This window comes from Lethenteron reissneri, chromosome 25 (genome assembly GCF_015708825.2).
Source record: "Lethenteron reissneri isolate LAM-NWPU_2019-01 chromosome 25, ASM1570882v1, whole genome shotgun sequence".
In the NCBI taxonomy this organism is placed as follows: Eukaryota; Metazoa; Chordata; class Hyperoartia; order Petromyzontiformes; family Petromyzontidae; genus Lethenteron; species Lethenteron reissneri.
The window spans coordinates 11,669,417-11,682,185 of record NC_083803.1 but is presented as its reverse complement, the minus strand read 5'-3'; the positions used below and the strand labels follow the sequence as shown (position 1 = coordinate 11,682,185).

Here is a 12,769-nt window from a genome sequence, read left to right as displayed (position 1 = left end):
ATGTGCATGTATCCCCTTACCCGTTTACAGAATACTGCAACAATCACCCTATATCCATTTTGATATTTCTGTAAATTAATATTTATCGTGGATTTTTTTCGTAACATCATTTGTCAGAGCCAACATTTGTAACGGGACAGTTATTTTATTTCATATCGATTTATGCTTGTGGTGTTTTAAAATGTCGACTGTCATGTGGTTGTTGTTGCTCTAAATGCCACTCAGCGATCTATGCTCCCATTTCTATTTGCTTCATCGTTGCGATTTATTACACGGAAATCACTTTTGCTATATTGGTGACCCAGGTGACTCGTTAAAATGAGACTCATCCGGGTAGCCTTGCGTGCTCGCCTGCTTACAAAAAATAAATTTGACACTTTGGGTTAAAAACAGAAATAGGCCACAATCACGGCCCGAGAAGATGTGGGCTGGAGGCGGGTGCAGGCACTGAGCACGCACCAGAAGACGGGGTGCTTTTTGAAGAAGGCAGCTTCTACACGCGACGCCTCGGCCAGCGTCTGCTCTGCCTCCACGTCGCGCTGGCTCCGGCACTTGACCAGCACGTAGCCCTTGCGCAGCGGGAACACCTGGTTCTGCAGGATACGCAGAGCGTTGCGCTCGGTTCCCTCATCCATCAGGTCCGGCTTGGTGAGGACCCCTAGGGTGGAAAAGTTGCCATTCTGAAATAAGTAGGAACGACGCGCCACTTGCGCCCCGGGCACTGGTGCATTATTCACGTGAAAAACGGCCGCGCTTGCTTAATAAAGAGCGCGTCTAAAAGCAGAATGGAAACTGCTAACGGCGGAAAACAAGGCAGACCGTCCATGTGTCCATTATTATTACACTTCTTTACTCAGTTGAGCCTCACTAAGACGCAATAATTTTTCAGGAAGGTCCCGCCAAGTTTTCCAATTGGAGAAATCATTTGCAAGGCAGTTTGTGGTGCGCCGAGAACTGTTGTTGTTACCAAGGGTACGTTCGCCAGTGGGGTCCACAGCCTGAGCCATCTTAAGCGCCTCAGTTGTAGCAATGTCCACATTGCAGGGGATCACCACCAGATTGATGGTCTCCTGCCGGCCGATGTGATCACGAATCAGGTCCTTTATCTAAAAGAGAATGCAGAGTCAAACAAGCTGATGTAGTCAAGATTACATTGTCGCCGAACGGTCAAGATCAACGTCAAGAGGTCATCATGGCCAAAGCCACCGATGCCACCACCGCACCTCGCCAACGCTTTCTCCCCTCCACTACTTTCCGCAGCCACTGCACTGTGGATGCACGACCTCCAAGATCTGCCCTGACGGTCTCCCACCATCTGGCCTTGGGTCTTTCCTGAACAGGCGGTGAGGTTAATGTGCCTTGCGTGCAGCACGCTATGTTGGACATACCCTACTGCATTAGTTGTCAAACAGGCCCTGATGGTCTCCATGGTGACGTGTGGAGGTGAAGCCACCATTCCAATGCCATCCCGCGACAATTTGTGTAAACGTCCAGGTGGCTCAGTGGTAGAGCGAGCGGCTCGCAAGCGATATCTGGGTGACACATTAGGGGCAGCACTTTCCCACCCACTCTGCCATGTTGGGGCGACTATGGTCACATGGCAGTCAAACCAATATTCAAATTCTCAGAGATGAAATATAGCCAATTAAGTGCTAAATCAAATGAGAAAATGTATTTTTTTGTGTATTGTTATTGATGACTAGGCTGAGACGGTCAACTCCCTAGACTTGAAAATCCGGTTTTAATCCCAAGTGGCTGCCTGGATTCGAACTCATCATCTTATCGATGCCAGTTCCATGCCCTGACCTCTTATCCACCTGGTCTCCTCACGTAACTTTGGGAAACACGCAGAAATCGTCACTCCCTCCTGTAAAAACTTGGTAGGATCCTCCTGAAAAAGAGTCTTCGGACTCAGTGAGGCTTTCCTGGGTAAACAAGCCCTACACAACTGTAATGCGGGCGTAAACGACCTTCCGGAAGTGACGTCATGGGGGGAGGAGTTACGTCACGTGGGGCAGAGGGTTCAGGTCTATAAGGGGAGAAACCGGAAGCAGTAGGGGGTGATCGGAGACTGGGGAAAGTGTGAGGCCACGCAGGGCGGAGTGAGGAAGAGAGAGAGTGGCGAGATCGCCACACACACAGACCCCGAGGATCGGCACCGTCGGCCAACGGTGACCGACCCCGGGGCTGAAGTAGCAGCGAGGAGACTGCAGAGAGAGCAGCGGGTCTGCAAGGGTGGAGTTGGGCAGCTGGGGTCTGCACGACGGGACAGCAGCGGGTCTGCAAGGGGAGAAGTGGGCTACGTGAGCGACAGCAGCCTGGGGGCTGCAAGAGCGAAGAGTATATAAGGGAGTGCTGTGAGTGGGCTACGTGAGCGATAGCAGCTGGGGCTGCAGAGCGAAGAGTAAGAGGGAGTGCCGTGAGGGAAAAGAGATCGAACCCAAATAAAGGACACAGGACAGAGAGAAGCGTCCGAGTCTTTTATTACACAACTGACACCTTTTTACAAGGAGTCATGTTTGTATAGACCGCAATACCTGCAGTCATAATACAAACAAAAGACATAACTCTGAAAATGTGCACTGTCCTTGAAGTTGATTGGTCCACACCCGAGACAGCTTTTCTTAGAGCCTAGTCTCACATGGGTTGGACAGTGCACATGATCAGAGTTATGTCTTTTGTTTGTATTATGACTGCAGGTATTGCAGTCTATGCAAACATGACTCCTTGTAAAAAGGTGTCAGTTTTGTTGCCAGATAGAAGGGTAAAAAAAACAATTATCATATTTTTACTGGCAAATGAGGTTCCCATAGTAATAAAGCCCTACACAATGATGACATTTTGTTGGTTTGGCTTGAGTTGTGCAATTAGTGGTGCCGTGTGTCCATTACGAGCGGGTTCCGGAATGTATGCTCCGCTACGTTCAACAAGGTGGTGAGCATTGGGGTGGAGAGCACATGCCTGAGTCTCAATGTCGACGGCTTGGCCAGCAAGGGCTACGCGGGCGATTCCGGGCAGGTCGATGAGGGTGAGATCGGGAACACTATTAGAGGTCACCTCGAGCTCGATGAGGGTCTTGCTCACGCCCAGATCATCCCCTGTCAACTCTGACTGGGCTGTGAGAAACAAGGGACGTTGTCAATATTAAGCCTGAGAGCAGGAAGAAGAAGATGTAGATGCAATCGCGTTTTATTTGTTTTATTATGAGTCTATCATTGTGCATTAAATACATGGAGTAAAAAAAACCGCCTGCTAATACTGCGAATGTATTAACCATAAATATACACGTCGGTGTACGTTAAAGATCCTGTGAAATCATTCAAAGTAGAGTAGCCCATTATGTGCTGGCGCCACGGTCCAATATTGCCACAGTGAGGAAATGACCGGTACTCTCAAACGACTCGATTGCGATATACATGGCAGCGATCATCCGCCCCCTACTACGGGAGCGGGGGTCTGTCACACAGAATCCTCTACCCGACAAACACAAGAACAAAAAACCTTGAGTTCAACCACTTCATGAATGCAGTCTGATCAGACAGCAATGCACATTCGAGATGCTAAGAGCATGATTTTTGCATTTCTTAAATGTTTATTTACGTGTGGGTGTGGAGGAGTGCGGGACGCTCTACAGAGATATGACGAGTCCTTGAAATATTGAGGGGCACATTAGGGAAATGTAAACTGGGTGTGTCATCCCCAATTAAGGTTACATTGGGCACGTCCTTGCCCATATAAGAAATTACGGAACAAAAATCGATAGATATAATAGCGATTTCGAATCCAGACTGATCCCATTGCTCCAACCCATCATGTGGCATTCCTTTCCACTGGATAGACGATGGTCATGCATTGCATGATCCCTCCATATTTCACGGACTCGTTGTGTCACGACCCACGGCGCCGTACCCTGCAGGACGGCGTCGCCCACACTTTCTGGAGAGTCGAGCTTCGTGTTGACGATGCGGCCCTGCACGCGGTACTTGATGCGTCCAACCCAGGGGCCCGGTGCGCGCTTCAGCTTCAGGGCGAGCGGGCAGCGCGTCACGATGCCTGCACGCAGAGACAGAGGAGGAGGTTGTGATCCGTGGGACACGTGTGCAGGGTGGAGGAGAGTCGGGGAAGACCTAAAGCCAGAACGTGAGATATTGTGAGCGGTTTTTAAAATTAGGTGCGAGGATCTGACAAAAGGCAACGATGTCAAAGTCTGGCACTGTTAATTAGTAATCATTTTACTTGGCTATAGCAGCATTCATGCAAATTGAATCTCAAAACGCTGTAGAGTTCTAACATGCCCAGATTGCGTGCAGAAGCGCAAAGACCTACAGACAAGCGGGAAGGCAACCAGAACAAATGCCAACAATTGCCCAAGCTCTGTGGTCCTATATTGGGGTGTTGCGATGTCTTTTCGCTCACCACTGCCACGTGGAAGCTGCACCCCAGACAGAGCCTCCAGCACAGAGCTCTTGCCCGAGCTTTGGTCCCCGATGACGGCCACAGCGGGGAGGCCCACGTCCTGGTCCACGCCCAGATAGCGCAGCTGGTCGATCAGGTCGATGTAGGGACGAACCTTTCGGTCAAATGAGTGAACCAGAGACGCACCCTGAGGGGCTGAGCACGACGAGTTGCCTGCAAATGAAAGTGTGCAGGAAATGAACATGATCGTTTCAACTTTGAAATCATAATACTAATGATGTTAATACTAAACATAACACTCGACTTATGAACATCCGCACTCGTGAACCGGCTTCCAAGAGTTTATTTTTACATCGACCTGGATATACGAACTCGCACTTGTGAACCGAACCGTGGAACTATTTGTTCAGCAGAGCGATACTCCACGAGTTAAATTAGTCACAGCAACCCGCCTGGGGTGTTTGTGTGTGTGTGTATGTATGTGTGTGGATGGTTAAGAAAAAGCGACAGGGCCACTCTAATCGTCTACAGCATCCCACGTCAGAGAATGAGGAGGCTTACCGCAGCCTTCGCTCGGAGGTTCGGAGAGCCGTGAGGCGCTGCAACGATGGTTGGTGGTCGCGGGTTGCTGAGGGGATGGAGTCTACCTCAGTGCCCCGCGATCATAAATCCCTATTTAACTCCATCAAAAAAGTTACCTGCAGCGCCACACCTAATAACATCATTGTGAGAAAAAACGGTGATCCAATCTCCGACCCCCAGGAACAGGTTTGCAGATTTGCTGAGCATTTATGTGAGGTCCTGGGGGAGGGGAAATCCCTCAGCCAGGAAAACATCGTGGCACAAAGTGGGGATGACCTTACTGCGGTGCCTCAAATATTGGAAGAAGGAGTCACCCCCTGTGAGTGGCTGGCTGAGGTGCCATCTGTTGATGAAGTACTGAAGGCGATCCAGAGTCTGAGACCAGGAAAGGCACCGGGCAGAGATGATCTCCCAAGCGAAATGCTGAGGGAGGGTGGCGTTTGTGCACAGACTGCCCTACATGACATCATAACAACAGTCTGGACCACTGGACGGGTTCCGCAAGATTGGAAGGATGCCGTGGTGGTCCCCCTCTTTAAGAAGGGGGAACGCACAGACTGTAACAACTACAGGGGCATCTCACTCCTCAGTGTGCCGGGAAAGGTCCTGGCAAGGATTATTCAACATCGCCTTGCTAGCCACGATGAGGAAAGGCTTGCAGAGCCCCAATGCGGTTTCAGGAAAGGGCGGTCCTGCACAGATGCCATATTTTCTGTCCGTCAGCTACAGCAGAGGTGTAGGGAATTCCAACAAGACCTATATGTCTGCTTTATTGACCTGGTCAAGGCCTATGATACCATCAGTAGGCCTGGGCTCTGGCTTGTTCTTCGTGCTTTCGGAGTCCCTGACCCTCTGCTCACGATCGTGGCTAACCAGATTTAAGGTCGCACCACCACTCCAAAAGCCCCCCCCCCCCCCACACACACAATACAGGCAGTAGGCGCCACGAGACATATATAATAACTTTTCTCTCGTTTCCCTTAATACAACGGTTAATAGTTCAAAAATTAGCGAAAAATATTAAGTCAATATTAAGTCAATATCATAGTGAGTGGAACGCGGTCTGAAAGTCATTGTAAACGTGAACACAATCAGTTAAGATCCGAAATGGTTTATTAGTCCTTCCAATGATTGCTAAGCCAGAATCCATCCTCTCGGTTGAAATTGTCTCAGTGTATAATAACAAATAGTATAAAATTTATATGCTTAATACAATGTACAAAGTAATATATAGTATCCTAATTGTATAGTGAATATACAGCAGTGTGATATACATTAGGGTGGGTAGAATAATACATAGTGTAATATTACAATGTATAAGGTTTATAGCAATACAGTATATAATTTAATGTTGGGTTTGTCTATGGCAGTATATAGTACGGTGTAGACTCATGTGATGTAAGAGAATAAAGTTTAGATTGAAGCATATTATATTTTTTACGACGTAGAATTGTAATATATTACTTACTGTTAGTAACTCAGCTTATTGTAGAATATATTTAGTATACTGATGATACTATGTAGTTTATACTTTAGTTGTTTACGTGGTGGTTTTAGTTACTGCAGCTACATACTCTTAACACTCCTTCCCTTTATTAATGCTACCCCTATCCCCTCCCTTTGATGCTGCTAATCCTGCATAATGCACGGGCATAAGTAGTACTAATCACATACCTGCATTCCCCATAAATATGCTAAATTCCTCTTGATATGCAAATTCTTTTGTCAAGGCGCCCTTTCCCCCCCCCCTTCCAACCCAGTTTAAATATATGCTCCAAGCATGGTGCTGTTTCATTCAGACGCTGTCGCCTCGACAGACCTGGTTTTCACCTGAGGACGGCTGCTTGCGTTGTGGCCGAAACGTCGTGAGAATTATTTTATTATGTTTTATTTTTATTATTTTATTACTTCCCTTCTACGTGACTTTACCGAAAGAACCAAGAAGATGAATCCCTGCAGTCACGAAAGCTTTAAATCAAAGTTCCATCGGTGAGCTTCTCCGGCAGGCAAGGCTGCATTGGCTGGGTCATGTAGCCTACATGCCCAGCCACCGCATGCCTAAACAGCTTTTGTTCGGCCGGATAGAGGGGGCTAAACGGGCGCGGCACGGGCTAGAAAAGAGATGGAGTGATGTGGTACAGGAGGACGTGGAGCTGAGTGGACTTGCCGATGACTGGTACCAGCGGTGTCAAGATCGGCCTCGGTGGAGGAGGCTCGTGAAGGACGCTACTCGGCAGTTGGAGGCAGTCGCCCTCCAACAGCAACGGAGAGCAGAGGAGCGACGCTCACAACAACGAGTGGAGCGCCGGGTGGCTAAAGCACAGCAAGTTGGCACATTTGGGGGCACCGGTGGTGCATCAGCCAGTCATCTCAATCAGTCGACCTGTGGCACCTTGGTCTGCCCCGTGACCTCCTGCCAGCGGGCGTTCGACACTTCACGTGGCCTCAAGGTACACATAGCCTGGCACAAGCGTCGTAGTGACGTCACCGCCACTTAGTGGCGAATGGCGGTTGTTGTTGGCACAGTGGGGAGCACAGTTTGTGCATCTGCCAGCCATCTCAGTCAGACCATGGCAGCTGGGTCTGGTCCCTGACCTGCGAACGGGCCTTCGACACTTCCCATAGCCCCAAAATGCACCGAGCATGGCACAAGCGTCAAAGTCACGTCTCGTGGCGTGTGGATGTTGTTGTTTGAAAGTGTGTGTGTACATGCACGCCCCCCCCCCCCCCCCCACGTGTGTGAGTGGGGGGAACGGTAATGCAACGGGTAGCGGACTGCACGAACAGACCTCACGACCCGAGTTCGATTCCCGCTCACAACCAACACCAGTGACGATGATCTGAATGGGTCCTGGGCCTCCTCTCAGTCGACTCAAGTCTCAAATGAGTACCTGGTGTGGTGTGTAAACACCACCACTGGGGATTCAAAGGCGGCCAGGTGTAGTGCTGGCTACGTTGTCTGGTATGCAGGAGATCGTGGGTTCGATCCTGACACTGATGCCTGTATACTTGGAGTTTGCGTATTCTCCCCGTGGTCGCGTGGATTTTTCTCCGGGTTCTCTGGTTTTCCCTCCACATTTAGAAACATCCGTTTAGAGTATTTGGCTGCTATAAATTTCCACATTATAAGCCACGTCCTTGAACTCCATTTGTGGTCAGGACGCTCCTGAAAAATAGCTACAATGAGTGAAAAAAGTATTTGATCCCGTGCTGATTTTGTACGTTCGCCCGCTGATAAAAAAAAAAGATCGGTCTATAACTTTAATGGTAGGTTTATTTGAACAGTGAGAGACAGAATAACAACAAACAAATCCAGAAAAACGCATGTCAAAATTTTTATAAATTGATTTGCATTTTAATGAGGGAAATAAGTATTTGACCCCCTCTCAATTAGAAAGATTTATGGCTCCCAGGTGTATTTTATACAGGTAACGAGCTGAGATTAGGAGCACACTCTTAAAGGGAGTGCTAATCTCAGCTTGTTACCTGTATAAAAGACACCTGTTCACAGAAGCAATCAATCAATCAGATTTCAAACTCTCCACCATGGCCAAGACCAAAGAGCTCTCCAAGGATGTCAGGGACAAGATTGTAGACCTACACAAGGCTGGAATGGGCTACAAGACCATCGCCAAGCAGCTTGGTGAGAAGGTGACAACAGTTGGTGCGATTATTTGCAAATGGAAGAAACACAAAAGAACTGTCAATCTCCCTCGGCCTGGGGCTCCATGCAAGATCTCACCTCGTGGAGTTGCAAAGATCATGAGAATGGTGAGGAATCAGCCCAGAACTACACGGGAGGATCTTGTCAATGATCTCACGGCAGCTGGGGCCATAGTCACCAAAAAAACAGTTGGTAACACACTACGCCGTGAAAGACTGAAATCCTGCAGCGCCCGCAAGGTCCCCCTGCTCAAGAAAGCACATATATATGCCTGTCTGAAGTTTGCCAATGAACATCTGAATGATTCAGACGACAACTGGGTGAAAGTGTTGTGGTCAGATGAGACCAAAATGGAGCTCTTTGGCATCAACTCAACTCGCCGTATTTGGAGGAGGAGGAATGCTGCCTATGACCCCAAGAACACCATCCCCACCGTCAAACATGGAGGTGGAAACATTATGCTTTGGGGGTGTTTTTCTGCTAAGGGGACAGGACAACTTCACCGCATCAAAGGGACGATGGACGGGGTCATGTACCGTCAAATCTTGGGTGAGAACCTCCTTCCCTCAGCCAGGGCATTGAAAATGGGTCTTGGATGGGTATTCCAGCATGACAATGACCCAAAACACACGGCCAAGGCAACAAAGGAGTGGCTCAAGAAGAAGCACATTAAGGTCGTGGAGTGGCCTAGCAGGTCTCCAGACCTTAATCCCATAGAAAATCTGTGGAGGGACCTGAAGGTTCGAGTTGCCAAACGTCAGCCTCGAAACCTTAATGACTTGGAGAAGATCTGCAAAGAGGAGTGGGACAAAATCCCTCCTGAAATGTGTGCAAACCTGGTGGCCAACTACAAGAAACGTCTGACCTCTGTGATTACCAACAAGGGTTTTGCCACCCAGTACTAAGTCATATTTTGCAGAGGGGTCAAATACTTATTTTCCTCATTAAAATGCAAATCAATTAATAAACATTTTGATATGCGTTTTTCTGGATTTTTTGTGTTATTCTGTCTCTCACGGTTTAAATAAACCTACCATTAAAATTATACACTGATAATTTCTTTGTCAGTGGGAAAACGTACAAAATCAGCAGGGGATGAAATACTTTTTTCCCTCACTGTATAGGACTCACCACTGTGATCTCTACATTGGGTCAAACTTAACTTCTCTTAATGATCGACAGCGTGTGCATCAGATCTTATTTATTCACGATGTACTTACAATAAAATCCGCAGACTACCTGCTGGATCTCCTCTCTGTTTCAAAGAGCAAATTTCACCTAAGGTCTTCGCTCATTTACCAGCTTCACATTCCATATTGAAATACAAATACTGGAGGAAGAGCCTTTGCTATTGATGCCCCCAGGGTCTGGAATGCTATTGCCAATAAACTGCAACTTGAATCACTACTTATGAGATATTCACTTAAAACTGCTCTAGAAGAGCTGTACACCCCTCGCTGCCACTGCTATTCAGTGGCCTAAAATAAAATAAAATGTTTCGCTCCGGATGACCGCTGCAAAGTATTATCTGTATTTTGATTAAGTGTGCTGATCTTAAATGTGCATTGGAAAATTTGATACTCCGACTGATGCTCCTGCTGTTGTGGAGTGACTCATGCAGCCAGCTATGGCTGCAGGGTTTGGTGGTACATGTTGTTTGTCGTTAGTTGTAAAAATTCGGTCACAGTTCCTATGATCACTGTTACATTGAATTTATGGCTTTATTTTGGTGATTTAGAAAAGTTTTTTGGTTTGGCCATGTTTGTGTGTTGTAGTACAGAGTTAGACTGATGGCTTAAATCTAAGTTGTCTTGTGATTGTTGTTGTTTGACTTGCATCCCACTGGGATTTTTGCACACAGCGTTGGTGTACGGTGCGTTTTCTGGAATATTTTGCAGTTTTTTCCAGGATTTTCTGTTTGCACAGTCACATTGTCACTTTATGATGTTTCCTTGTTCGTGTTTTTAAATCCTTTATATTAAGTTCACTTGCTTGCTTGCTTGCGCGCTTACGACCGTGCAAATCTTTCGGTCGTTTTTTAACCCACTTCCCGTGATCCAATCGAGCGGACATTTTGCACACAGACTCGTTGTGTGTGACAATTTATTTTCGTGAAAATTTTTTTCCAAAATTTTCCACTTTTTATGAAAAAAAATGTATATTTAATTTAAAATACCAATGTGATAAAAATGAAACTCTTACTCAAGAAAAACAGAAATGAATAATAAAATAAAACCGATGCCACGCATATAAAGGATTTTTTAATCCTTTATATTAAGTTCACTTGCTTGCTTGCGCGCTTACGACCGTGCAAATCTTTCGGTCGTTTTTTTAACCCACTTCCCGTGATCCAATCGAGCTGACATTTTGCACACAGACTCGTTGTGCGAAACAATTTATTTTCGTGAAAAAAAAATTCCAAAATGTTCCACTTTTTAGGAAAAAAATGTTTTATTTAAAATACCAATGTGATAAAAATGAAACTCTAACTCAAGAAAAACAGAGATGAATAATAAAATAAAACCGATGCCACGCATATAAAGGATTAATAGTGAAAAACTTTGTTTTAACGGATTAATTTTTTTGTTGTTGTGGTTGCACCCGATACAAGAACCGAATGTCTTCTTGGTTATTTCGGTAAAGTCACGTAGAAGGGAAGTAATAAAATAATAAAAATAAAACATAATAAAACAATTCTCACGACGTTTCGGCCACAACGCAAGCAGCCGTCCTCAGGTGAAAACCAGGTCCGTCGAGGCGACAGAGTCTGAATGAAACAGCACACGAGCTTGGAGCATATATATAAGCTGGGTGCATTGACAAATGAATTTGCATATCAAAAGGAATTTAGCATATTTATGGGAAATGCAGGAATGTGATTAGTACTGCATATGCATGTGCATTATGCAGGATTAACAGCATCAAAGGGAGCTGCAGTTACTGCTGCTGCAGCAGTTGCTGCTGCTGCTGCAGTTTCTGCTGCTGCTGCAGTTGCTGCTGCTGCTGCACTTGCTGCTGCTGCTGCACTTGCTGCTGCTGCTGCAGTTGCTGCCTTATCCATTTTAATATAACACTATGTATTATTCTACCCACCCTAATGTGTATCATACTGCTATATGTTTACTGTACAATTACGACACCATACATTACTCTGCACACTGCACCATGCCAGTGAGTGGAACGCGGTCTGAAAGTCACCGTAAACGTGAACACAATCAGTTAAGATCCGAAATGGTTTATTACGTCCTTCCAATGATTGCTAAGCCAGAATCCATCTTCTCGGTTGAAATTGTCTCTGTGTTTGTATATGTGGATCGCCTCATGAACGAATCTCTCATGATAGCCAGATGGCTTGCAGAGAACCTCTGTCTTGGAGAAGTCAATGTCATGTGAGCCCACTGAATTGTAACAGTGATCTGCCACGGCTGAGGTGTTTGTCCTACCGTGTTTCAGGTCTGCCTTATGTTCACGGATGCGGTCCGAGACATGTCGTTTGGTTTCTCCAATGTAACTGCTACCACAGAGGCAACTTAGTTTGTAGACGCCAGGGTACTGTATGTCTGGAACCACATCTTTTACAGACGGGACCAGATCACGGATTTTTTATGTACACAGTCCCGTCTGTAAAAGATGTGGTTCCAGACATACAGTACCCTGGCGTCTACAAACTAAGTTGCCTCTGTGGTAGCAGTTACATTGGAGAAACCAAACGACATGTCTCGGACCGCATCCGTGAACATAAGGCAGACCTGAAACACGGTAGGACAAACACCTCAGCCGTGGCAGATCACTGTTACAATTCAGTGGGCTCACATGACATTGACTTCTCCAAGACAGAGGTTCTCTGCAAGCCATCTGGCTATCATGAGAGATTCGTTCATGAGGCGATCCACATATACAAACACAGAGACAATTTCAACCGAGAAGATGGATTCTGGCTTAGCAATCATTGGAAGGACGTAATAAACCATTTCGGATCTTAACTGATTGTGTTCACGTTTACGGTGACTTTCAGACCGCGTTCCACTCACTGGCATGGTGCAGTGTGCAGAGTAATGTATGGTGTCGTAATTGTACAGTAAACATATAGCAGTATGATACACATTA

The 12,769-nt window shown here is 46.6% G+C and overlaps 1 protein-coding gene across 2 annotated transcripts in view; it reads right to left on the bottom strand.

The window, feature by feature from the left end:
• The window catches only part of LOC133347230 (interferon-induced GTP-binding protein Mx-like), an 81,488-nt gene that overhangs the window by 66,125 nt on the left and 2,594 nt on the right, over positions 1 to 12,769 (bottom strand). The window contains exons 2-6 of one of the 2 annotated variants that reach the window (XM_061559328.1): positions 4,417 to 4,629; positions 3,910 to 4,053; positions 2,962 to 3,116; positions 968 to 1,106; positions 460 to 658 (exon numbers count right to left, since the gene is read on the bottom strand). The exons of the other annotated variant lie outside the window; for it this stretch is intronic. Coding sequence (XP_061415312.1) covers positions 460 to 658; positions 968 to 1,106; positions 2,962 to 3,116; positions 3,910 to 4,053; positions 4,417 to 4,629 — 850 coding nt within the window. The remainder of the gene's footprint in view (positions 1 to 459; positions 659 to 967; positions 1,107 to 2,961; positions 3,117 to 3,909; positions 4,054 to 4,416; positions 4,630 to 12,769) is intronic. 2 annotated transcript variants of the gene reach the window in all.